The sequence below is a fragment of the Nicotiana sylvestris genome, chromosome 11, assembly GCF_000393655.2.
Source record: "Nicotiana sylvestris chromosome 11, ASM39365v2, whole genome shotgun sequence".
NCBI lineage: Eukaryota > Viridiplantae > Streptophyta > Magnoliopsida > Solanales > Solanaceae > Nicotiana > Nicotiana sylvestris.
The window spans coordinates 36105225-36132901 of record NC_091067.1 but is presented as its reverse complement, the minus strand read 5'-3'; the positions used below and the strand labels follow the sequence as shown (position 1 = coordinate 36132901).

General features: G+C 37.1%; 1 protein-coding gene across 2 annotated transcripts; it reads left to right on the top strand.

Moving 5' to 3' along the window:
• Positions 1-21744: 21744 nt before the first annotated feature.
• Positions 21745-25069, top strand: LOC104240684 (uncharacterized). 2 transcript variants are annotated; one of them, XM_009795556.2, is made up of 3 exons: positions 21745-21889; positions 22805-23364; positions 24472-25069. In XM_009795556.2, the coding sequence occupies exons 2-3, from the start codon at positions 22906-22908 to the stop codon at positions 24622-24624; spliced, it is 612 nt and encodes a 203-aa protein (XP_009793858.1). In that variant the 5' UTR covers positions 21745-21889; positions 22805-22905; the 3' UTR covers positions 24625-25069. The 2 variants fall into 2 exon arrangements, with proteins under 2 accessions (XP_009793858.1, XP_070019135.1); XM_070163034.1 differs by having other exon boundaries at positions 21804-21889; positions 22810-23364.
• Positions 25070-27677: the final 2608 nt, after the last annotated feature.

The window sequence follows — 27677 nt, the reverse complement described above, 5'->3', positions numbered from 1 at the left end:
GAGTAGAAGATTTGGGATTGAGTATAATGATGGTCAATTATTCTATAAACTTCCTTCATGATTAAATTCTGAATTTAAGGTAAGTATTTTACTTTTCTCTTTCAAATTCTTAACATTCTATAATTTGTTTTAAATACAAGCAAAGACGATAAATTTTGATTGCAACTCTAATGAAGTTTGAAAGATATTATAACCACCCAAAGTGGTAAAATTTCTATGTCTTGTCATGATCAAATTCATGTATGATTATGGGCAAAGAATTGAAAATACGTCCCATTGAATTTGCTCCATTCTCATTCCCTTTAGAGAATGTGATAGCAGTATGTGATAAATCTGAAAGAAGACAAAAATTATTACTATGAATGTATCAATGGATGTGGACGTGGCAATAGACCAAATCATAATCGTCATCATTGTGGTAATGAGAACAATACGGATTCTCAAAATAATCATTCACTTTGTGAAAGTACTTTTGTCATCGATTTGACATGAGATTTTATAAAGCACATATAGATGATTATGGTCCATTCATGATGTGAATATGACAACATCTAATTTATGAATACATATTCATTCTTGGAAGAATATGAACGTGCTAGTGGTGGTAGTGAATATACCACACTCACTTCTAGAAGGAGGTTTGAGATGATATAAGAAAATAATGTCATTATTATGGCATGAATGGTCATTGGTCACGTACCTATTACACACCAAAATATTTTGGTAATGCGATTATTAAAGAATAACATTAATGCAAGAAACATATCTTGCATATAATTTTGACCATAACCATAATGGTATAACTTTCTCTTTAAAAGAGATATTCATCATATTGATGTTGATGAATATGTGGTAGTACAAAATTAATTGAGAACTCTGCAAGAGCCAATTATACTATTTTGGAGAAACACAATTGATTACCAATAAGGTATTGTATTGTAGTAAGTCTAAAAGAAACTTATTCAGTTTCCAAAGTACACGCGAAAGCAGTTGATTATATTGAGACTATAAATAAAGGAAAGATTTAATATCTTCTATTACTACAACTTGTAGCGGGGTAATATGTATGTGAAATGTTACCCGCTTTATTCTTCAGTTTGTACTACACTAATAAAAGAATGTCACAATAAAGTAGAACTTTATTGATATAAAACTCATATCATAATAAACTTATAGTTTATTGATATCCAGTTCGCATAGCTGGTTTAGTCATATCAATTAAGGTATGATGTGCAAAAATAAAAGAGAATTCAAATGAGTAAACATTAAAGAACTAGAAAGTTCTTTACGAATTCTCCTAGGTTGCTTGTTCTCATTAATTAGTAGACCAACTAAAATTGGAATTGAATCTCATAAACACTGGAAATATCAAAAGTGAATATGGGCCCATTCACTTGCCATGTATACCCCATAAGATGCATCTATGAGATGGTTACATGTGCGATTATTATTAACCCGCAATATGATGTTTTGCGAGGTAACTTGCTCAATAATTTAATTTCGAGCATAATTTCTAGATTTTCTATTCAAGAAGTCCATCTTGATAAGTTGGTTTACATTATAGTTGATTTAGCAAAATAATTTATTAAGTGCCTCCACTTAATAGCTAAACTATTGCTTATGAGAACAAAGTTATCTATATCTGTCTGATATAGGTTATATACGAAAGTATTGTACATTCTCCCCTCACAAGTGGTTCGGGGTCAGGAACCAAATAATTCCATATTATTATTATTAATGTGCGGTGTATATTTTGATTAGCACCATGACACACAAAGATGGGCTCTCAAAGTTGAGGAAACAAGTTAATTTTTCTAACATGAGGGGCGGACATGATAAACACTTGAGAAAACATTACGTGGAACGGGTTATCATTTGTATATATAGATCCTTGAATATCATAATATAAAAAGATAATTCGTTTGCAATATATTTCAAAGCATGACATACGCATTTGCTGACCCAAAAAAAGTAACTATATTCTCATTCCAAATGCTCATATTAAGTCCTAGAAGGACATAGTCTATGGTACGGTTAAAGTGTATAGACAAATCGGTTTCAAATAAAACTTCTTGATAAAGAAGATGAGCAAATGATCAAACTGGTCATAATAAGGAGGCAAGTGATCTAGAAGATCACATGACATAATACTTCATAAAATCTCATGAGAGATTCAGGTACCTGAATATATTAATGAAGAGATCTTTATGTTATGTCTTTATGAAAAATTATTGGAATCGATATAAAATGTTCGTCGACGACACCTATCATAGCGCTAAGTATAGATGGGGATCTTAAGGCTGTCGAGACAGATACAAAAATATTGGCCAAATAGACGATACACAATTCAAATAGAATTGGTTTAATATGAAAGACATGTAGTTTTGGACATGTAGTTCAAATACCTGAAAGTATAAAGTCAATGGTATGTGCAATCAGTTTCTGATATCTTATATGTCTAGCATGACATAAAAACTTGATATACATCTAAAGTCTATTATATGGCTTATATGACTTAACTTATATGACAATCCATGAAGGATTTAAGTCGCTTAAAGCATATAAAATTCTTGGTCTTGAAGCACCACATCCTAAGTGCAATTTGTGCACATATGTATCTTGCTATAACTATAAGCATGATAATGTGATAGCGAGAATACCTCTATGGAGATATTGAAAAGGTCATTCTACGGAAGTTTATGAAGACATTACATCTCTATCAAGAATGATGATTTCAAGATGCAATATATTCATTCAAGTTAATATGGTTGATTTGTTTATCAAGTCTCTACCAAAGATCGTTTTGAAGATGGTGCACAAGATTGGAATGCAAATTCTTAAAGATGTGAATTGATGCTCTCATCAGGGGGAGTTAATACGCGTTGCACTCTTTTTTCCTTACAAGGTTTTTTCCCATTGGGTTTTCCTTGCAAGGTTTTTAACGAGGCAACCAAAAAGCGTATTGTTAGATATGTGTACTCTTTTTCCTTTTCTACAATTTCTTTCCCATTGGGTTTTATTTAGTTAAGGTTTTAACGAGGCACATTATCTGTTGAACAGACATTCAAGGGGGAGTGTTATAAATAGAATTCTATTTAAGGTGAATGTCTATATTTAGAGAGATTCTAGGGTTTATTGTTTGGTGGCTAAGCCAATCTCTCCCTATAAATAGAGGGTTCTATTCCATTGTAATTCATCCCAAAATCAATAAGAATTCTCTCTCCCTACTTTTCTCTGCAATACTCTTCTTTCTTCCTTGGAAAAAATAATTTCTCTAGGACTATATGTGCATAAGTATTTAAAATTGAGACTAAATCTAAATGGTATCCTAAAGATGGGACATCTGCGTAAATGAGCCCATAAAGGAAAAATTCAAAAGAGGTTTGTACTTATCTAACTTAACTAAAATTTTGCATACAAATAACAATTATATACATATTAGTTATAAATGAATATTCCTCAATTATAGGCAATTAAATGAGTAATAATCGATACCCTATCAATTTTTCATGCGCTCTTCGCTGCTCTCTCTCTCTCTGTGTCTGTGTGTGTTTTCTTTCCTCTGCCCTATTTTTCTGCCTTCAATCTTCTCTGCTTCTTTTCTCTTTTCTCATCTCTATCTCTTGTCTTCTTCAAGAAATTCAGCATCGGATTTCAATGTTTAGCTATGAGTTTTAACTTAACAATTTCTCTCCCGTTGCTCAATTATTGTTCGAATTGAAATTGCCAATTCATAAAATTTGAGGATGTTTGACTTTCCATCATTGACAATCATTAAAAAGGTTCGAAGATTTGGACTTGATTTCGAGTTAATATTATTTGTTTGGATTGAGTGTTGTTACAAAAGATTGAAAATAACCTTTAGAGATTATATCTCAATTTTGAGAATATTTGGTGAAGACTAGAGTTGATCTTTGATGAATTTTCAGATTAAAACTCGAAGAATAAGAAGAAAAATACATGACATACAAAATATGTAAACAAAAATTATATTAAAGTTGTACTATATTCGTATAACATTTATATGAAAATTATATTAAAATTATATTCTGATGTAGTTATAGTTTCTTTTGTATAAATATTGTGTGAAAGTTGTAAATACGTTATAAATAAATAGTTGTATGAAATTTGTACTTAAGTTGTAAATACTCTCTATTATAAATAGTTGTATACATGTATCAAAATTGTATTATAGTTGTATGAAATTGCATTTCAATTGTATTTTATTACAGTTGTATTTTTTTTTTGTATGAATATTGCAAATAAGTTGTAAATAAATTGTACAATGTATTAATAGTTATATGAAATTTATATTTAAATTATATGTTGTTATAGATGTATAAAATTTGTATCAAAGTTTATATGATAGTTGTACTGATAATTCAGTGCCAGTGGTGATGAGAGTTGTCACGACCTAAAATCCACTGAGGATCGTGATGGCGCCGGACACACTGTCAGGCAAGCCAACACCAAGAAGTTAATTAAATTCTCATTTTAGTATTTGTTGAAATCGTTTTCTTTACATATTAAACAATAATTAATGAAATTCACATAAATAAACATGAAGTCTTTAACAAACTTAATATTGAATAATCCCATAATCATCCCAGAACTCGATGTCCCAAGTGCATGACCTATTTCTAGGAAACAACGTAATACAAAAACCGTCCGGAATACAAATTGGACAGAAAGTAAAGACAGTAATCTGAAAGAGACTCTTCCGGTTGTGGGTCATCTCGAGAAGTACAGCTCACCTAAGTCTCCGTATCAACCATGCTACTACGCCCGCTAGACCACTAGAGATGCATGTGCCTGTGCAACAAAATGCACAGCAAATGTAGCATGAGTACAAAAACAACGTGTACCCAGTAAGTATATCGTTTAACCTCGAAGAAGTAGTGACGAGGGATCGACTTCGACACTTACTAAGGTCCAACAATATGGTAATATAAAAAATTCTAACTAAGCATGATATACAATAATAACATTCAGAACAAGAAATAATTGAGCGAGTCTTCACCATGTTTAAGATCTTAAATCACTTCCTTCTTTTAAACCAATATTCTCCAAATAGTAAATTTAAACTAGTTAAATAAAAGGACTTCCAGTACAATTATAATACATATATACCATCGAGGACGTTCGGTCCGATCCAACATAAATGAAAAATGTGAACTGCCAAGGGTCAAACAGCGCGAACCATAGATGCATCTCTTACTCCGCTCGCAAATCATTCATGCGACGCGGTCAAACATAAATATAAAGTATCATCCCGCTCGCAAATAATCCATGCGACGCAGTAAAACATAAATATAAAGTGTTACCCCGGTCGCGAATTATCCATGCAACGCGATAAAACATAAATATAAAGTATTACCCCGCTCGCGAATAATCTATGCGACGCAAAAAAATATAGTTTAAAGAATTACTCCCGCTAGCGAATCATACATGCGACGCGGTAAAAATATAAATTTTCTCAAGTTATTAAAGCATTCTTCCATTCTTTTCAAAATATGAGATTTCAATGAAAACTTTCAAGATCTCCATATTTAGAACAATTTTGACTCCTTTCAAAAGTATGTAATAAGAATTCTCATTCTCGCTCCTTCTCAAGGCAAACAATGAATATAAATCAATAATAATATCAACAAGGCATGATGTGCGCCTAAAACTACCCGGACATAGGCATAATTAGTAGCTACGTACGGACTCTCGTCACCTCGTGCGTACGTAGCCCCCACAATTAGAAGCACATGATAATTTAGTTCACCTATGGGGTTAATTTCCTCTTACAAGGTTAGAAATGAGACTTACCTCGCTCCGAAGTTCCATAACTGGCACTCCATACCCTTTCAAAGACTAAAATCGATGCACAATTGTAAAGACCCGACCAGTCGTTTTGAGCTCTAGCGCGTCGTTCAGCAATTTGAGGCTATGAGCAACTTCACTTTAGGTATTATAACTTGTGCGCACGGTCGTAATTGAATTCCGGGAAGTTCGGAGTTGATTTGGAAAGAGAATTCTCATTTCGGAAGCTTTAAGTTGAAAGAATTTACTAAGGTTGGATTTTTGAGTAAATGACCTCGGAATTGGGATTCAAAAGTTCCAGCAGGTTCGTATGATGATTTCGAACTTGGGCGTATGTTTGGACTGGGTTTTGGAAGACCTCGAAATGTTTCGGCGCCTATTGTGGAAGTTAGCATTTTTGGAAGAATCTCATAAGTTTGGATTGAAGTGCATTTCAGGGTTATCAATATCTGTTTGAGATTTCGAGTCAGGGAATAGCTCCGTATGGTGATTCTGGTATTAGGAGCGTGATCGGAAGTGAATTTGGAGGTCCGTAGGTCATTTTGGAGTCATTTGGCCAAAGATAGAAATTTGAAAGTTTTTGAGAAGTTTGACCGGAAGTGGACTTTTTGATATCGAGGTCGGAATCCAATTCCGAAAGTTGGAGTAGGTCCATAATGTCGAATATGGATTGTGTGCAAAATTTGAGGTCAATCGGACGTGATTTGATAGGTTTCGTCATCGAATGTAGAAATTTGAAATTCCAAAGTTCCGTAAGTTTGGATTGGGGGTCGATTCATGATTTTAGCATTGTTTGATATGATTTGAGGCCTCGATCAAGTCCGTAATGTGTTTTGGGACTGGTTGGTATGATTGGTTGGGGTCCCGGAGGCCTCGGGTGATTTCCGGATGGTTAACGGATCATTTTTTGGAATATGAAGAAGAAGAGATCAATTGCCTTCTAGTGTAACCGCACCTGCGAGGTTTGGGCCGCAGGTGTGGAGCCGCAGAAGCGGCCCTTGGGTCGCAGACACGGAAATGGTTCGGCCAGGTTGGGACCGCAGATGCGGTCGATTTGTCGCAGACGCGTGACCGCACCTGCGGAAGGAGGAGCACAGATGCGGAAGCTGAGGCTAGGAGGAGGACCGCAGAAGCGGAGGGTCACCTGCACCTGCGGGATCGCAGAAGTGGTCAGGTGACCGCAGGTGCGAAAATGCTGGAATCAGTAAGGTTGTTTAAAACGGAGGTTTAGCTCATTTCAACCCCATTTTCTCCATGGGAGCCGATCTTTGGGCGATTTTGGAGCTCCATCTTGGTCATCCATGTCAGAGTAAGTGGTTTCTACTTGTTTTGAGTTAAGTACTTGGATTATATATGGATTAGAGCATGAAAATTTGTGAGCATTATAGGTTTTTGGTGGAAGACCTAGAAATTTATATTTTGGATTTTTACCACGATTTTGGGCATGGAATTAGGAGAAAATCATATATTTGAGTTCGTGAGTTCATGGGCAAACTTTATCTTCGAAAAATTTCGAAATCCGGGCATGTGGGCCCGAGGGCAATTTTGTCAACTTTTCGATCGGGGTTAGGAATTGTTATAAATTGGATTGTAATGAGTAAATGAACATATATTAATGGATTTGCATAATTATTGGCTAGTTTTGGAGCATTGTGCATCGATTCGAGTCTTCGGAAGAGCGTGGAATGTCGGTTATGGATCTTCGGAGCGAGGTGAGTCTTCTTTCTAACCTTGTAAGAGGGAATTGTCCCCATAGGTGAAATAATTAGTTATGGACTTCTATTTGTGGGGGCTACGTACGTACGAGGTGACGAGAGTCCATGCGTAGCTACTAATATGTGTAAGTCCGGGTAGTCTAGGACCCAAAAGCATGCTATACTTGGAATATCTGTAATCTTATTGACAGTTGAATTGCTTAAATATTATCGAATTGGTAAATGAATTTCTAAAAGGATTAAACTTCATTTTCTTAAATCGCTAAAAGAGAGTTGGTTGTTATTTGCATAAATGTTCCCCGATAAATTCTTAATTGGTTGTTTGAGCATGTATTTCTATGTGTACCTGTGTCGCATGTATGATTCGTGAGCGGGGTGATTGTTTATTTATATTTGACTGCGTCGCATGTATAATTAGCGAGCAGGGTAATAGATGCATCTATGGTTCGTGCTGTTCGACCCTCTGCAGTGCACATTTTACATTTATGTTGAATCGGGTCGTACGACCTCGATATGATTTGCACATGCTTGTATTGCTTGCCTGGAGATTTATTAATATTGATAATTTCTCTCCCCGACTTGAGATAATTGTTAATGAATGGGTTATGAATTCGGAGACTTTTAAATAAAAAGGAACTTTTACCTGTTTCGTCACTTATTTGAATTTACTGTTGTTCTTAATATCTGTGATTCATCGCATTAATAATATTACTATTGGACCACTAGCAAGTGTCAAAGTCGACATCTCGTCTCTGCTTCTTCGAGATTAGACGGGATACTCATTGGGTACACGTTCTTTTCGTACTCATACTACACTTGTTGTGCATTTTTATTGCACAGGTTCATATGTGGCTAGTGGCTTAGTGGCATTGCGGCATTGTTGATATGGAGACTCAGGTGAGCTGTATTTATCGAGACGACCCGCAGCCAGCAGAGTCCCCTTCAGAGTATTGTACTGTATTTTTGTAATTTCTATCCACTTTGTATTCGGGACTGTTACCATATTTTATTTCATTCCCTAGTAAATGCTCATGCACTTGTGACACCGGGTTATGGGATGATTATAGGGTATCTTGTATTTAACTTCTTAATATTCATATTTGATTTGAAACGATTATCTTTTACTGGTAAAATTGAAGGAAAATTATAGTTTTCCAAATTATTAAAACGAGAATTTAATTAAGTATTTTGGTTGGCTTGCCTGACAGTGGTGTCCGGCGCCATCATGACCCTTAGTGGAATTTGGGTCGTGACAACAATGCTCCAAATCTAGCTAACAATTATGTAAACCCATTAATATATGTTCAATTACTCATAAGTAATCCAATTTATAATAATTCCTAACCCCGATAAAAAAGTTGACAAAATTGCCCTAGGGCCCACGTGCCCGGATTCCGAAATTTTTCCAAGATAAAGTTTACCCATGACTTCACGAACTCGAATATATAATTTATTCTCAATTTCATGCCCAAAATCGTGGTCAAAATTCAAAAGTATCAATTTCTAGGCCTTTCCTTCAAAACCCCAAATTTCCACTAATTTCTCATGCTTAAATCTGTATATAAACCATGTATTTAACCCATAACTAGAAGAAATCACTTACTTTATGATATATGACGAAACCCCACTTTTCAAAAGCTCCAAAAATCGCCTAAGCCGAGTGAAAAAAGGGTGAAATGAACTCAAACCCGTTTTTAAACATTCTGCCCAACCCAGGTCCGTCCTTCTTCGCGAATGCGGAAATGCCCTTGCGTTCGCGAAGCACAACCTGCTTCAGCCCCAAATTTCTTAATCGCGTTCGCGGCCCGAGGATCACATTCGCGAAGGTCAGCTTCCCAGACCCTACGTGTTTGCGTACCAAGTCTCGCATTCGCATAGGCCAACGACCTCAAGCCCAGTTTCCCTCTTTCTTTCTACGCGTTCGCGATCGCCCATTCGTGTTTGCATAGACAACTCAGCCCACCCCTTCGCGTTTGCGACCTCCACTCCGCGTTCGTGAAGGCCAAATCTAGCAGCCTCCCACCTTCCTCTCCGCGATCATGGAGTTCCCTTCGCTATCGCGAAGAAGGAAACCAGAAATAGAAATCTACCGCAATAACACAGCCCGAAATGATCTGATACCACCCTAAAACACACCCGAGACCCTGTCCAATCACACAAACCAGTCCCATAACATCACACGGACCTGCTCGAGGCCTCAAATCACATCAAACAATGCTAAAATCACGGATCATACCCTAATTCAAACTTGATGAACTTTAGAAATTCAAGCTTCTTCATTCGATGCCGAAACCTATCAAATCTCGTCCGATTGACCCCAAGTTTTGCACACAAATCGTATTTGACATTACGGACCTACTCTAACTTCCAAAATCGGATTCCGACCCTGATATGAAAAAGTTCTCTTCCGATCCAACTCCTCAAAACCTTCAAAATTTTATCTTCAGCTAAATGATTCCAAAATGACCCACGGACCTCCGAATTCACTTCCAATCACGCTCCCAATACCAGAATCACCATACGGAGCTATTCCCAAACTCGGAATCCCAAACGGACATTGATAACATAGAAATGCACTTAAACCCAAACTTATGAAATTCATTAAAAAATGCTAACCTCCACAATAGGTGCTAAAACGTTCCCGGATCTTCCAAAATCAGATCCAGACATACGCCCAAGTTCGAAACTATCATATGAACCTGTTGGAACCTTCGAATCCTGATTCCGATGTCGTTTACTCAAAAATCCAATCTTAGTCAATTCTTTCAACTTAAAGCTTCCGAATTGAGAATTCTCTTTCCAAATAAACCCCGAACTTCCCGGAATTCAATTCCGACCATGCGTACAAATCATAATACTTGGAGTGAAGCTTCTCATGTGCTCAAACTGCTGAACGACGCGCTAAAGCTCAATACGACCGGTCGGGTTGTTACATTCTCTCCCACTTAAACATATGTTCGTCCTCGAATGTGCTAATAACTACGCTGGAGCTATCCGAAATCACTGCTTAATACCTCGGGCACCTACCCATGCTACCACAACTCAGTTGAGTACCTTAGCTCAATCAAATCTTAAGATATCCTCTTTCCTTTAGGCAAATAAGCCTTAGAACCTAGTTCCAACATCCGTAATTCTCTGCTAGTCCTACTTCCAACATACGAACACCGTATCAATAACCACACGATGTACCAGAACATGACTGCATACCATTGCTGAATTCACACCATGCACCACATCATTCACAGGACCATAATAGAATTCTCTGATCATAATAACCGACATTCCCTGAATCTGATACTCATAATGCACCTCATGATATTTATAAGTCTTGTTCCAACTCTCGCAATACCGCCACGATGGAAGATATGTGTAGAAATTTATAAACAACGGCTGAGTCAACAAATCATTGAGTGTATACTCCTGACAAGAACTGTTACCTCATACTAAACTAACCAATGATCTTTGATCTTTAATATACTTCATATAATCCGACTGTACTGATCCTACATCCAATAATCCCGTCTTACCCAGTACGAACTGCTCGACAATAAGCTACCCCGGACATGACCAAAAGTCCCATATGATGCCACCTCGTGCCAATAGGCTACAAGCTCGAACGCGATATATAAGGAAAACGAACTCTAGAAGAGACTACTCAGCTCACACAACTAATATGAACTTTCCTCAAAAAATGGGAAACAAAACACATAAAAACAGATATAGGGAACTGTACTCAACGTCACACTGTTGCGGCGTGCAACCCGATCCCAACAACATACCCGTGGAGGAATGCCACCCGATCCACACTTAAAGTTCACATAAGAATATACAAACCAAGCTAAATCGCTCATTACTATAAAATACCGAATATCGGCCACAAGCACGCTAAGTGCATAATACCATCCCTGGGGAGACAGATAGCGCCATAAGCTACGAAACTCAAGCACAACTGAGGTGTGATATATGATTTGAATCTCAAAAGCCATCCTGCTCACATAGCACCATCGCTATGTGGAACCTCAACACATAAGAATTTTTTCAAGCCGTTTCATATCTCACATGACGCAATATAGCATCATATGAAATAATTGACAACAGAATAACACCCAATGTCTGAATACTCCTCCATAAGGAGTGCATTGCTGAAATGAATGCATCTAGCTTGATATAGAGCCCACATTCTATTTAAATCCATCCACAGAACTCCAGTCGATTCTGATCGCACCGTGCTAGGCTAATAACCTTCCAAGGATTCATAATAACCCATTTTTCCCATAACTCACAAGAACATTCGTCATGACTGGAGCAGACCCCCACAGTCCACAACCCAATAAAATGAGTGTCCTCCAGGCATAAATTCTCAAATTAACGATATCACCACAATCTTCATACTTGGTTTAATTCTTCAACCAATCAAGTTACTACATGCCAAACTTATACAATCTCCCCATGGGGCATGCTCCCACGACCTTCCGCACCAGATAACAAGTCTACACATCCATACCACCGGCCATACAATGCTATAAAGAAAATCAAGAATCCGCAAATTAATACATGAAGCCCTTGCACAAGGTACTGATCTCAGGTGATGCTGAAGACAATACCAACATACTTTAAACATCCAAACTCCATTCCTGCTCATCCGAGATCGTGACATCCTTGTCAACACCGAACCACAACCTTGATTCTCACTTTCAAATTTCATACCACTCACTGCACCTAACATGCCAATATGTGATAGTACAAGATTTTCATCATAACTCCTAAACCACTAATAGATTAATATTTCATCATATAGAAACTTCCACTTACTCATTTCAGGAGAACCATAGCAACACGCGAGTGAATCCTCATAACTGTAGAACATGCAAGTCTTCAAGTAGTGGTCTAAACCGCCATAATCCTTCCGGGATCCGCCTACCCATAACAGGCTTTAATACTTGAATACTTTCAAATAAAATCAATCATGGCGGCCATCAAGCCTTACACGTACCGTCACAGATCACATGCATAACTTAATCACGCTAAAGGGACTGATCACTACCACCAATATGACAATTCCACTATGGATAATCAATCCCAACCTCTTCCAATTTATCCTCATTTTCCTTAGAAATAATAATAACTCCATTCAACACATAACGCACTCAACCCGCACTCATCCCAAGTGGCCTTGTAATACGAGACCATGCTGTCTCGAATCCCACGAACCACCTCATCCCTTCCTTGTGCGCATATTCGCATCTCAACTAGTACATCCATTCTAATAATTCCTTTACAAATCTGAAGTCATTTTCTCTCATTCCCCCAAATGTTACACTACAAGCCGAAGATATTATAGAACATTCCAAGCCTCTTCTTATAATCCGCTGTAAAAGCCTGATTCTTAACCATACCTATGGAATTGAAATCCTTAGACACCACATTTTGACTTGTGAATCTACTAGGACCGTTGTCTAAGAGTCACCCACTCTGGCTTGGTCCCAAATATAGTCAACTCTAAGAATCTTCTAGCACATGAACACCCTCTCGACGAAGCACCCGACCGAGTTCCAGAGTTGTGTAATAGTAGCTTCAAGCTAAGTGGGAGAGTCCCAAAATCATTCGTAGAAGCTTCGCCAACCACGAGACCGCTAACCTGCTCACATGAGGTAACCCACCTATGAAAATTACACACCGACATCTTCCAATGTCGATGCACGGGTACAATCACTACGACATCAATAACCCATCCTGAGCCCGTGCTCATTCACTAATTATTCTAGTCTGTTCACTTCTTATGGACATCAACTAAATGTGCGATAATATCTTTCAATTCAAAGTTATGTGGCATCCTTCCTCATATCAAGCAACTCATTTTCGTTTCATCCAAATCTCCCGTCGTATAATAGCCAGTAATTCAAATTAAACTCGTGGACCCAATCACCATCCACTAAAATTCCCAAATCACTTTAAACTTTTCCTCAAGATGTGTAGTTATCCTGCCACTGAACCCATGTGCTACTCTGCCACTCTCCTATTTTGGGCAAACTCACTTTTTTAAGAAACTACTCGACTTTCGCTTCTGACACCTGGCCTTCTAGAAGTTTAACCACCGCATGACACCTCCCACATGTTCTTCCTTACACTTTACTGCTCAACTGATGCCTTAGATCAAGATCTATCTCAGTAGCATTTGAGCCAATAGATTGCTACTAACTTTAAACCCTTTCGAAGATCATCTTTTCTCGAGCCGTCGACATCAGAAACATCGATTCAATCCTGAACCACCGCACACTGCGATCTCTGGCAGTCGCTTCTCCAATATCATTTCACAATATCCTGCCCCATAGGAGAATCGTAGAGGATCATAACACCGGTGAACTTAACATATCCAATCGATGACGATGATACCATGTCACAGACGAAAATTCTGTCACACTTGAAAAACCCAAAATCTCGTCACTATCAACCCAAACCCGAATATTCATAGTCCGATTGCCCTTCCTCTGCCGAGAATAAACTACCGAATCTCTGAATCACGCACTGAGTATACCTCCTTTCAAGTCGTTCACCGCCCTAGCACATAGGCAAGAATCCTATCACCACGTCAATATCGTGCGATAACCAATCATGAGCAATTATAGCAATCTACGCATAGCCTCAAAGCTCTAAGAAATGCAGCTACCAAGTTGAAATGACAAAATATCCTTCTTCAAGGCCACGACAATAGCCCAATCAACTATGTCGGGAGAATATCCCGCACTGCATTTGTAGTACCATTACAATTCTTCAATTCTCAATTTATAACAAGCGCTTTGCGTCGTATAAGATTGAGTAGGAAGGAAATAAGGGCATAAGACTCAAAGGAATCAAACCGCACGATGAGGAATCAAGAAGGGGAGTGCTCCTAACAGCCCTGTAGCCTCTCGAAGATAAGTACAAACGTCTCTGTACCGATCCGCAAGACTCTACTAGACTTGCTCATGACTCGTGAGACCTAAGGAAACCTAGTGCTCTGATACCATATTGTCACGACCCAAAATCCATTGAGGATCGTGAAGGCGCCGGACACACTATCAGGCAAGCCAACACGAAGAAGTTATTTAAATTCCCATTTTAGTATTTATTGAAATCGTTTTCTTTATACATTAAACAATAATTAATGAAATTCACAGAAATAAACATGAAGTCTTTAACAAACTTAATATTGAATAATACCATAATCATCCCAGAACCTGGTGTCACAAGTGCATGAGCTATTTCTAGGAAACAATGTAATACAACAACCGTCCGGAATACAAATTGGATAGAAAGTAAATACAGTAATCTGAAAGAGACTTTGCCGGCGCCGGGTCATCTTGAGAAGTGCAGCTCACCTAAGTCTCCATATCAACCATGCTGCAACGCCCACTAGACCACTAGAGATACATGTACCTGTGCAACAAAAATGCACAGCAAGTGTAGTATGAGTACAAAAATAACGTGTACCCAGTAAGTATCCCGTCTAACCGCGAAGAAGTAGTGACAAGGGGTCGACTTCGACACTTACTAAGGGCCAACAATATGGTAATATAAAAAATTCTAACTAAGCATGATATATAACAATAACATTCAGAACAAGAAATAATTGAGCGAGTCTTCACCATATCTAAAAGCTTAAACCACTTCCTTCTTTTAAACCAATATTCGCCAAATAGTAAATTTACACCAGTTAAATAAAAGGACTTCTAGTACTATTATAATACATATATACCACCGAGGATGTTCGGCTCGATCCAACATAAATGTAAATTGTGCACTGCTGAGAGTCGAATAGCGCAAACCATAGATGCATCTATTACCTCGCTCGCGAATCATTCATGAAACGCGGTCAAACATAAATATAAAGTATTACCCCACTCGCGAATCATCTATGTGATGCGGTAAAACATAAATATGAAATATTACCCCGCTCGCGAACCATCCATGCGATGCGGAAAAATATAGTTTAAAGAATTACCCTCCACTAGCGAATCATACATGCGACACGATAAAAATATAGATTTTCTCAAGTTATTAAATCATTCTTCCATTCTTTTCAAAATATGAGATTTCAATTAAGACTTTTAAAATCTCCATCTTTAGAACAATTTCGACTCCTTTCAAAAGTATTTAATAAGCATTCTCATTCTCGCTCCTTCTAAAGGCAAACAATGAACATAAATCAACAATAATATCAATAAGGCATGATGTGCGCCTAAAACTATCCGGACATAGGCATAATTAGTAGCTACGTACGGACTCTCTTCACCTCGTGCGTACGTAGCCCCCACAATTAGAAGCACATGATAATTTAGTCCACGTATGGGGTTAATTTTCTCTTACAAGGTTAGAAAGGAGACTTACCTTGCTCCGAAGTTCCATAACCGGCACTTCATGCCCTTCTGAAGACTCAAATCAATGCACAATGCTCCAAAGCTAGACAACAATTATGTAAACCCATTAATATATGTTCAATTATTCATAATAATCTAATTTATAACAACTCCTAACCCGGATCGAAAAGTTGACAAAATCGCTCTCGGGCCCACGTGCACGAATTTCGAACTTTTTCGAAGATAAAGTTTACCCATGACCTCACGAACTCAAATATATAATTTATTCTCAATTCTATGCCCAAAATCGTGGTCAAAATTCAAAAGTATCAATTTCTAAACTCCAAATTTTCACTAATTTCTCATGCTTAAATCCATATATAAACCATATATTTAACCCATAACTAGAAGAAATTACTTACCTCATGATATATGACGAAACCCCCTCTTCAAAAGCTCCAAAAATCGCCCAAGCCGAGTAAAAAATGGGTGAAATGAACTCAAACCCCATTTTTAAACATTTTACCCAGCCCAGGTCCGCCCTTCTTCGCGAACGTGAAAATGCCCTCGCATTCGTGAAGCACAACCTGCTTCAGCACCAAATTTCTTCATCGCGTTAGCGGCCCGGTGCTTGTGTTCGCGAAGGTCTGCTTCCTAGACCCTACGTGTTCGCGTACCAGGCCTCGCGTTTGCATAGGACAATGACCTCAAGCCCAGCTTCCCTCTTTCCTTATACGCATTCGCAATCGCCCATTCGCGTTCGCGCAGACAACTCAGCTCACCTTTTCACGTTTGCGACCTCCACTCCGCATTCGCAAAGGCCAAATCCAGCAGCCTCCCACCTTCCTCTTCACAATCGCAGATCTACCTTCGCGATCGCGAAGAAGGAAACCAGAAACAGAAATCTGCAGCAATAACACAGCCCGAAATGATCCGAAACCATACCAAAACACACCTGCGGCCCCCATGACCCCGTTCAATCACACAAACTAGTCCCATAACATCACACGGACCTACTCGAGGCCTCAAATCACATCAAACAATGCTAAAATCATGGATCATACCCCAATTCAAACTTGTGAACTTTAGAAATTCAAACTTCTTCATTCGATCTCGTCCGATTGACCCCAAATTTTGCACACAAGTCATATTTGACATTACGGACCTACTCCAACCTCAGGAATTAGATTCCGACCCCGATATAAAAAATTCCACTTCCGGTCCAACTCCTCAAAACCTTCAAATTTCTATCTTTAGCCAAATGACTCCAAAATGACCCACGGACCTCCGAATTCACTTCTGATCATGCTCCCAACACCAGAATCACCATACAAAGCTATTCCCAGACTCAGAATACCAAACGACATCGATAACACAGAAATGCACTTCAACCCAAACTTTATAAAATTCTTCCAAAAATGCTAATTTCCACAATATGTGCCGAAAGGTTCCCAGGTCTTCCAAAACTCGATTTGGATATACGTCCAAGTCCTAAATCATCATACAAGCCTGCTGGAACCTTCGAATCCCGATTTTGAGGTCGTTTACTCAAAAATTCAATCTTAGTCAATTCTTTCAACTTAAAGCTTCCGAATTGAGAATTCTCTTTCCAAATAAACCCCTAACTTCCCGGAATTGAATTCCGACCATGCGTACAAGTCATAATACTTGAAGTGAAGTTGCTCATTGACTCAAACTACTGAACAACGTGCTTGTGACGACCCGACCCGTCGTCTCGTGAGTTACCGCCTTGTTTTCTCCATTTCCTATTTCTTTATGCTTCATTATCAGTGTTGGGTGTGAACGAGTTGATTTGGATTGGTTTTAGCAGGAAATGAGACACTTAGTCTCTTTAAGGAAGGTTTATTTTGGAAAAGTCAACCGGACGTTGATTTATGTGTTATAGGGCTCGAATTTGAATCCTGATGATTCGGTTAGCTTTGGGGGATGATTTGTGACTTAAGAGTGTGATCGGAAGTAATTCTGGAGGTCCGGTGTAGAATTAGGCTTGAAGTGGCGAAGTTAGTATTTTGGCGAATTCCAGTTGATAGGTAAGATTTTGATCCGAGAGTTGGAATGGAATTTCGAGAGTTGCTGTAGCTTCGTTAGGTGAATTGGGATATGTGTGCAAAATTTCAGGTCATTCGGACGTGGTTTGGTCGGGTTTTTGATCAAAAGTGTATTTCGGAAGTTTTTAGAAAATTAGGCTTGAATTCGATGAGTTTTGGGTAATTTGATATTGTTTGAGGTGTTTTGATGATTGGAAGAGGTTTGAATAATATTATGAATTATGTTGGCATGTTTTTTCGGGGTCCCATGAGGCTCGGATAAGTTTTGGAAGAGTTTTTGAAAGATTTTTGCCATTTGAGCATAAGCATGTAATGATCCAAAGGTTCATTTTTAGTTCTAGAGATCGAAATTTTATTTCGAAATTTCTAGAATTTAAATAATAAATTATAGGAGTGATCTGAAAACTTTGTTCTAATTTCATCAAGTCGCGATTGGATTTTTGACACGAAACATGAGTTAATTGCTTAACGAGCGAAATGGGTATTGAACTGAGCAAATGAGCTCCAAATTTAGTTTTGACTGAAGTTCTATGTTCGTATTATTATTTGTGACTCATAGGAACAAGAATCATCGAATTCTGAGGTCCCAGGCCCGAGAAATAAATTTTTGAGTAAAATTGCTTTCTGAAAATATTTAAGAAAAATGGAAATGAAATTTGATTAGAAAGTGATGGTATCGGGCCCGTATTTTGGTTTCGGTGCCCGGTACAGGTCTTATATATGGTTTAAGTACTTTCTGTAAAGTTTGGTTGAAAACGGGCATCGTTTGACGTGTTTCGGACTCAAAATGGAAAATTTGATGTTTTATGAAATTTGAAAGAATTCTTGGATTTTAAAGCTTAATTCGTGGTATATGACATTATTTTGGCGATTTGATCATACGGTTAAGTTTGTAGGATGTTGTTGAGTTAGTGTATGTGTTTGGTTAGGAGCCCCGAGGGCTCGGGAGTGTTTCGGAGGTATCTCGGAGTGATTTCGGACTTAGTAAAATTGGAGAAAATTGCAGAAATAGTACCCCGTGTACAGTACCCCGTGTACAGTAACGTGTACAGGACACGCGTGAACAGTACTTCCGAAAAATTCTGGGCAGTGAGTTTATAAAACACTTCATCCGCGATTTTGGGTCATTTTTCCTCCATGGTTGATCATTTTGAGAGCTTCTTGGTGGAGATTAAAGAGGGATTCAAGGGGGAACGACTTGTGGTAAGTTTCTTGGACTTAGAACTCGTTTTTATTGTGAATTTCATCTAGAGATTCATGAAATATAAGCCTACAAATCAAGAACTAGGGCTTGAATTTTGAAACCAAACAATTAGGATTTGATAGGTCATTTGAACTCGGATTTGGGAGTTCTTGGTATGTATAGACTCGTGGAGAGACAAGGAATCCGGTGATGTTAATTTTCTGATTTTTCGAGACGTGGGCCCGAGGCTCGGATTTTGCCAAATTCGTGAATTTTGGTATTTTTCGATTGCTTTCGATTGGGTATTGTCTCCTTAGCATTTTGTGACATATTCGTTGTGATTTTGGGCAGATTCGATGCACGTGGAGGCCAATTCGAGGGGCAAAGGCGTCGCGAATTAAAGAAATAACCAGTTTGAGGTGAGTAATTGATGTAAATGATGTCCTGAGGGTTTGAAACCCTGGAATTTCACATCGCAATGCTATATTGAGGTGACTTGCATGCCGGATAACGAGTGTGGGGTAGAGCACCCTTGGGGATTGTGACTTGCTCCGTCCCGAGAGATGTTTTTACCGTGTTTTCTACTTGAACTAAATTGAGAATCATCCTTACTTGGATTTAATTGTTACATTTGGGCTTCTTGCCAATTATTTGAATCCTTCAGGGATTGATATCACTGCTTTCGCATATTTTGCATATCATTTGACCTCAGTCCAAGGTTTTAAATACTGTTTTGCAAACTCAGCCATCTTTTTAAGATTTGAAAACTTAAATGATATTTCGGGCTGAGAACTACTGTTTTACAAATGCCCAAGGGGCTTATGATGATTTCTGGACTGAGCATGGATCGGGCTGCGCGCCGCAGCAGTGTTATATTAATATTGAGGCCGAGAGCCTAGTTGATTACATTGATATTGAGGCCGAGAGCCTGGTTGATTACATTGATATTGAGGCCGAGAGCCTGGGCGATTATACTGAGATTGATATGAGGCCGAGGGCCTAGATTTGATGCCACGAGATGGCTTGATATTGCGCTTGGGCTATAGGAGCCCCTCCGGAGTCTGCACACACCCCTAGTGAGCGCCGTCGACGATAAATAAATGAATGGCTCGGGCTGCACGCCGCAATGGGTACTAGAGTGTACCATCATATGCATTGCATTGCACTCACACATTTGTTTTTATCGGTTATACCTGTCTCAGTATTTGGTACTCTGATTTAATTGAATTGTTGCTTCACTATTTGTTGTTCTAAACTGCCAGTTATAGTTTACTTTGTATTTTTCCATGATTTCTTATTCTCAGCCTTTATTTATGTTTATTACTCACTGGGTCGGAGTACTCACATTACTCCCTGCACCTTGCGTGCAGATCCAGTTACACCACATGCTGAGTGAGGATTTGTTTAGCTGAACAGCAGTATCCGGGAGTATTGAGGTAGTTGCATGGCATTCGCAGCCTTGATCTCTCCCCTCTATCTCTATCTCTATCTTTTATTTCGCATTTTTCCTAAACAGACTTGTAATAGGAGGATATTTTGTATTAGAGGCTCATATTCGTGACACCGGATTCTATTGGGCTATTGTGTGGTATTTTAATTTAACTTTCGCAGATTTTATTATTAATTATACACTTGAATGAAATGACTTAGTAAATTCTCTGTGATATTTATCTATAATCTGAATAAGAATTTGGGATAATGTTGTTGAATGGTCGGGCTTGCCTAGCAGTGTGTTGGGCGCCATCATAACCAGGATTGGGTCGTGACAACGCTAAAGTTCAAACAATCGGTCGAATCGTTACAAGGGCGAGAGGAATTTTTTTCCCACAAGAGTGAAGAAGAGAGGCAGAAAAGGGTTGCTGGCGAAAGCTGATCGCTTTCGATTTAAAGCTAATTTCTCTCCAATCTATTCGATTTTGAAGTTGTATTCTTTCACTTTCAAGCAAAACTTTCAACTTTGAGTTCCGAATCAGCAAATTCAATGGCTAATTCAACCAATTTCATCAAACTCAAATCGGAGCCAATGATTTCAAGCTCCGATTATGAGAAACCTCAAGTGAACTTATTTTCTTCTTTAGCATCGACAAAAAATAGAGTAAGACGTTTAAAAACCTTCAATTCTGATCGTAAAAATGCTCCGAGGACTCTGAGTCTGGGCAGAAAATTACTCAGGCGATCTTTATTTTGTTTATTCGATCTCCTCCGACGAATCTGGAATGAAAAATATAGCAAAAGAGAAATAAAAAGGGTGTAATCAAAATTTTTAATTTAAGGTGTCAATCCCTTAATTAAAGGTGCTTAATTGAGCCCCTTAAAGGAATGTATATAAATGTATAAAGAATATACAGTTACCTTTGGAAAATAACAAACTTTAGAGAATCCAGGTAATTAAGTTTGAAATATATATATATATCATTTCAAAATTGTGAATTTGGATCCTAATTTCATAGAGAAGAATTAATTTAAATAGCGCTCACCCAAGCTCTTAAATTTAAAATATATATATATATATATATATATATATATATATCATGTGTATAATCGTATATAATTATTGTATGGTTTGCGTATACTAACTAGAAAAATAAATAATAAATTCGACCACCTTTGTGTGGAAACATCCCTTGCTTTGCATAGAAGGAGCCCAATGGGTTTCACTTACAGGCCCAAATTCCTCTAGAACTGACCCATATGCCGACCCAAATTTCGAGATCGAATATCAAATCACACCCTCAGCGGCGAGCTCCTCCGGTCAAATCCTAACCGGCGATAACAGATGTAAGTTCTTGCACTTTCCCTCTATGTTTCTCATAAGTCAAAAAAAATAAATCTTAGTTCCCTTTTTCTAATGCTTTGTTTTCTACCCTCTTCGTTTACAGCAAACTGTATTTGACTTCGGCGATAATATGTATAAATTAGTATAGAAATAGTGTAAAATAAACTGTGTACTTAATGAATTAGGATAGAAATATTATCAAATGATTAAGCTTTGTAGCAAAGACATTGAATTAAGGGTCGCCTGGTTCATATACTCATTATACAACAACAACAGAACAAAATCGTCTGAAGAGGGTAGTGTGTATGCATACATTACTCCCAACTTGTGAAGGTAGAGAGACTGTTTCGGATACACCTTCGACTCAAGAAAAGCATAGTCTCAGTAGTGTTGGTTCACATACTCGTTATATGGGGATTATGATGCAGGGATTCTTTGGGCGGGATTAATAATGAAAGAATTGTTATGCGGTGATTAACAACGAGGAGGTTGTTATACATGAATTATTTATTTTAAAAGGGCATTTTTATCTTTAAATTGTTCAATCACCGCTTTACTAATACATGAACTCATATTCCATGTTCTATCACTTATAAAATAAGACATAGATTTTTGCATAACTTAATGCATGTATTATTTAATACCGCCAAACCAAACGCAGGATTTGTTATGCGGTGATGATTTTTTTCTTACATGGCCAACCAAACACTGTATTATCTTATGTGGGATTTTATGCTATGATTACTTAGTCCAAACCATCAGCAAAATGACCACTAAGTAGATCATTTTGAAGGTCAAACTTCATAATTCCTTTAAATTATCTTGGTACAACAAACGACTATGTCAAGTTAGTAGTTATAACCTGCCTAATTATTTTCAGATTATGTGTGTTCATGTTGCTTGTCCTGTTGTTGCAGCACAGAGTGGGTGCTTGTTCCTGCTACAATGCCTTGCAAATGAGTAGCTGAAGAAAGTCAGCTTGTTATTGTGATGTAAATACGTGTAATTCTTGGAATAGATGGATTCTACATCGAAGTACTCTCCCTTTTGTTTAAAATGGCCATGGGATGTCCATAACCAAAACCCTAAAAACCCTCTGCCTTGTACCTTTGAAACACCCTGGTTATTCAAACCATTCAAGATTATTGGCTCTGGAGTGTTTAATTTAATCCAAAATGTATCAAAAGCCCAACCTTTATCACCCGAATTCCATTTTCAGTCGAATGGTGGAGTCGGCCAAAACACTACCTTGAAGTTGATGAAGAAATTGACTCCTGCAGACCAAGCGGAGGCCGAGCAGAGTGCGTTAGCGTCTGCCTTGGCCAGTGGAAAGGAGGGTACTGTAATTGAATTTTACTCCCCAAAGTGCCGGCTCTGCAATTCTTTGGTTAATTTCGTTAACGAGGTTGAGAACAGGAATTCTGACTGGCTCAACATTGTTATGGCTGATGCAGAGAATGACCAATGGTTGCCTGAGGTACTCTTAATACTCTATACATTGTATTCTTCTGCAAGTCTGTTTATTTATATTTTGTTGTTGGACGGATGTATATTAGATTTTGCATACTCCAAGAATTGAGAGGGGCCTCATTCTTTTGTTGTCTGGTTGTTGATATGGTCCTTTTCTTCTTTCTGTATTGAAAGGTTATTTATACTTGATATCAGTGTTAGAGGCAGGAATATTACTAAGGGGTGTCAAAATATAAAAAAGTAAACACAGGAAGAAAAAAAGGGAAGTTAACATATAGTGTATATACATAAAATTAATTTTACCTAGCTACATAGTGTAATTTTTTGATGAGGGGTGTCAATTGACACCCGTTCACATAAGTTGGCTCTGCCACTGCTGATAATCTTGGTATATTGTTGTTAATTCAAAACTAGACATGTGTTGAATGCACTCAGTACTGAGTATGGACTCTTTTACCATGTATAAAGATATCATAACTATGTTAAGTTACATTCATGAATCAATTGATCGGGATTTAGTGCAATCTGGGCATTGCATTGATCTGATAAATTGTTTAAGAGGACATATCTTTTCAATGTGTTACGTAAAACTGCAAAATATTGTCAGCGAAGAATTGAAATTAAATGGTCATCCTTCAATTGGCAAGGTAATAGGCAGAAAGACTTTTTACAGTTTAGGCTTTATGCTTTAAGTTCGCTAGATTTCTGTCTTTTGAAGTTTTTTTCGTTGTAACAACTCATAGCAGTCATTCTAAGTGGATCTTAAAAGCATCGCACAGTCCTTTGCACCTTCTATTGTGTTGAGATTGGTTACTCTCTGGCGACTGTTAAGTTGATTTATGTAATTGAAAGCCACTCTGTGGTGATAGCTAAGTTAAACTACCCTTTTGAAAAGGAGGGAAAGTCGAGATGAAGTAATTAAATCAAAGTGAATTCTTTCTGCTGTTTGATTGGTGCAGTCAGTTTGTATTGCCTTTGGAGTAATCCATATACTTCATGTTGGAAATGATTTAAGTTTTCGCTCTTTTGTATTGCCTTTGGAGTAATCCATATACGTCATGTTGGAAATGATTAACTTTCCAGCTTGATCGACTTCTTTCTGTTTGCAATTCAGCTTCTCCATTATGACATAAAGTATGTTCCTTGCTTCGTTCTACTGGACAAATACGGGAGGGCACTTGCAAAGACGGGCATGCCAAGTAGCCGACTGCATGTTGTGGCTGGTATTTCTCATCTCCTCAAAATGAAACGTCCACAACATAAATAGTGTGCCTATGGTTGATACAGCAACAAACGAGATTGTTGGCATGTCACAGCAAATTGCATGTAACAGTTTTTAGCTGTAAGGACCGACAGGATGGAGCGAGTAATGGAGTGGTATTTAAAACGTGCAAGATCCTTACTAGCGTCAGTCTACAGCTTCGTAATCCGTTTTGGAGATCCTGTTAAATTAACCCCTGAAAAGTTAAGGGAAAAGAATGATAATACAACTGACTTCTGTTTTCAGTATGCTGTATGCCTGTATTTCATGCCTAGGAGTTCCCATGAATTTGCTTGCACTCAGGTTCCTGCTTATGCTTAAGTAGATCGTTATTTTATCATGTGATTCAGTTCGCTTATGTTATCGTATGCCCTGTTGTTAGTTGCTTTATAACCTTCTATTGATTTACTCCTAGTAACGTCCAATATATGGTACATTTTTGTTATTTTCATGTTTTCTGTTTGCAATTTTTCGTCCCATTGGTGTACTTGTGAAAACTTACCTTTCTACTAATCAGCTCTTTTTCCTTTTTCTTTCCTTTTTATATTTTTAAATTTAAGCAATCCCACCATATGTTATTCTAAGTGTGTCAATTTATGTGGAGGTATTTGGCTCGGAACGGTATTTAAGAAAGAAAGGAAGGCCTTTGAACCTTGTGGTTTAAAATAAGCCATAGATATTTGTGTGGTCATAAATCATTTTATTAAGGGTAAAGTTAGAATTTTAAAAGTTAAATTATCTCTAAATAAGGAAGTGTGACATTATTTTTGAGATATGCTAAAAAGTAAAGTGTAATGTGTTTCAATATAGATGACACATTTTTCTTATTTATCCGTTCAAAAAAGAATGACACATTTCTACAATCGGAAATAGTTCAACTTTAAACTCTTCATTTTATCCATTTTACCCTTAATGAAAGGCTTTTATAACGACACAAATGTCATGGCTCCATAAAACTTTTACTCCTTAAACTTTTAAGACCATAAGTTTTCAAAATCTTCTTTTTTCTTAAACTCCGTATTGAGTTAAACTAACTCATCTAAAGTTAAACCGAGGGAGTATTAAAACATGACGCGGGACTTTGATTCATCCGGAGACGGGAGGTTGCTGTCAAAATTAAATCTACACAAGGCGTATTTCATCCGTTGGTGGATGAACAATTAATTGTTTATATGCACCACTTGTCACAAAGGCTAAGGGGTCAATCAGTGTCGCCAATTTCTTATTGTGGGTTAAATTTAGTATATTTACTCCCTCTTCTAAGGTCTGGTCATACTATGCCCCGCATATATTAATCAAAAACCATTTGTATAATGGCATATTCACAAAAGTCTAGAGCAACGTGTAATTCGTAGATTTTTAGCTTTTGTGCGCTGATAACATATAGTTTTTAAAGATGACTATAACAAGCTAAGCGTTAACTTAAAAGTGTAGTGTACTGCTAATAAAACAATGATAGAGTAAATATTCTTTATACTATTGTTGTGGTCAAACGCACACGAAAGTATACGCAGTCGTCAAATAAAAAAGTGACTAAAAGCGGATGTCGAACCCACGAGTACTTGTGATTAACTATTAACTAAATTAGACTATACTAATTATCTAAACAAGAATTAAACCTAGAAATATTCGATTCTAAACTAATCAAAATAAAGGAAAATAAATGGTGAACTCTGAACAAGGGAAAAACATATTTTTATGATATCAATGTAATGAAAATGATATAGGGTCATGGGCTATCTAACATTCCTATTGTATTCTTCAATTGAATTGACTAACTAATTTATGTAGTTTATTGGTTGACAGGGTTAATATTGCTCATCAAAATCTGTCGAGTTCTTACTTGCCTATTAAAACTAACCTAACGCCTATATGTAGATGAAGTTAGAATCAACAAGAACGCATTTATAATTCCTGTACATCAACCAAGCAAGGCAATTAGGTATATGTCTATCCTAATCGTGAATCCATTCCCGAATGCCCGAATTCAAGAACTTGCTCTACTCAATCCTATATGCAATCTAGAATTCCCACTTTCGAGCTCAATTCAAGATTCGTAGATAGTATTCAATTAGTGATCAAGCAATCAAATAATTAAGTGCAGGATTAAATAAATAAACCAACACGGAAAAGGGTTAAAAATACCCCTAAACTATTGGAAAAGGTTTAAAAATACCCTTCATCCATCTATTGGGTTAAAAATACCCCTCCATCCACTTTTTGGTTCACTTATGTCCTTTGACCGTTAGGTCAATGCTGAATTAAAAATTATTATTATTCTTTTTGTAAAACTAAAAGAAAATATTTTGCAAAATATTTTCATTTTTTTTAAAACAATGCACTAGTAGTCCACTAATTTAGTAAAGTCTTCTTTTATTTTTTCAGTTTTTACAAAAAAAATATTTTATTTTTATTCATTTTTTTCGATTTTCTTAAAGCTTTTTTTTTTTTTTTGTAAAAACTGGAAAAAAATGGTAAAAATAGGAACTTTTTTTTTGTTTTTAACAAAATATTTTCGTTTTTTTACAAACTGAAAAAAATATTTTCAACAAAATATTTTCTTTTTTGAAGTTTTTCTCATTTTTTTCAAAGCATTTTTTTTGTAAAAACTGGAAAAACAAATTTGTAAAAACTGAAAAAAATATTTTCGTTTTTTAAAACTGAAATTTTTAAAAAAACTGAAAAAATAAAAATAATGGTTGGGTTGTGGGTTTTTTTAAAAACGGGCAAGGTAAAAAAAAAAAGAAATGAGTCGTTTTAATTTGGTGCTGTCACGTGGCACTCCATCCAAAATAGGAGTATTTTTGTTCCAAAGTATGACTGTAGGGGTATAGATAACCGAGAAATGGTTAGATATGGATTAATCTTTCTAATAGGTTAGATGTTTCAATTTCGACCAATAAGAAGTTGTCACGTGGAATTTAAATAATAATTATTTTTAATTCAGCATTAACCTAACAGTCAAAGGGCATAAGTGAACCAAAAAAGTGGATGAAAGGATAATTTTAGCCCAATAGGTGAATGAATGATATTTTTAAACCTTTTCAATAGTTTAGGGG

What these genes read in the sequence shown, in the direction of transcription:
- LOC104240684 (XM_009795556.2), top strand. Translation starts at nt 22,906, where the DNA reads ATGGATTCTACATCGAAGTACTCTCCCTTTTGTTTAAAATGGCCATGG. An exon ending in ATGACCAATGGTTGCCTGAG is followed by an intron (nt 23,365 to 24,471) that starts GTACTCTTAATA and finishes TTTGCAATTCAG; the next exon opens with CTTCTCCATTATGACATAAA.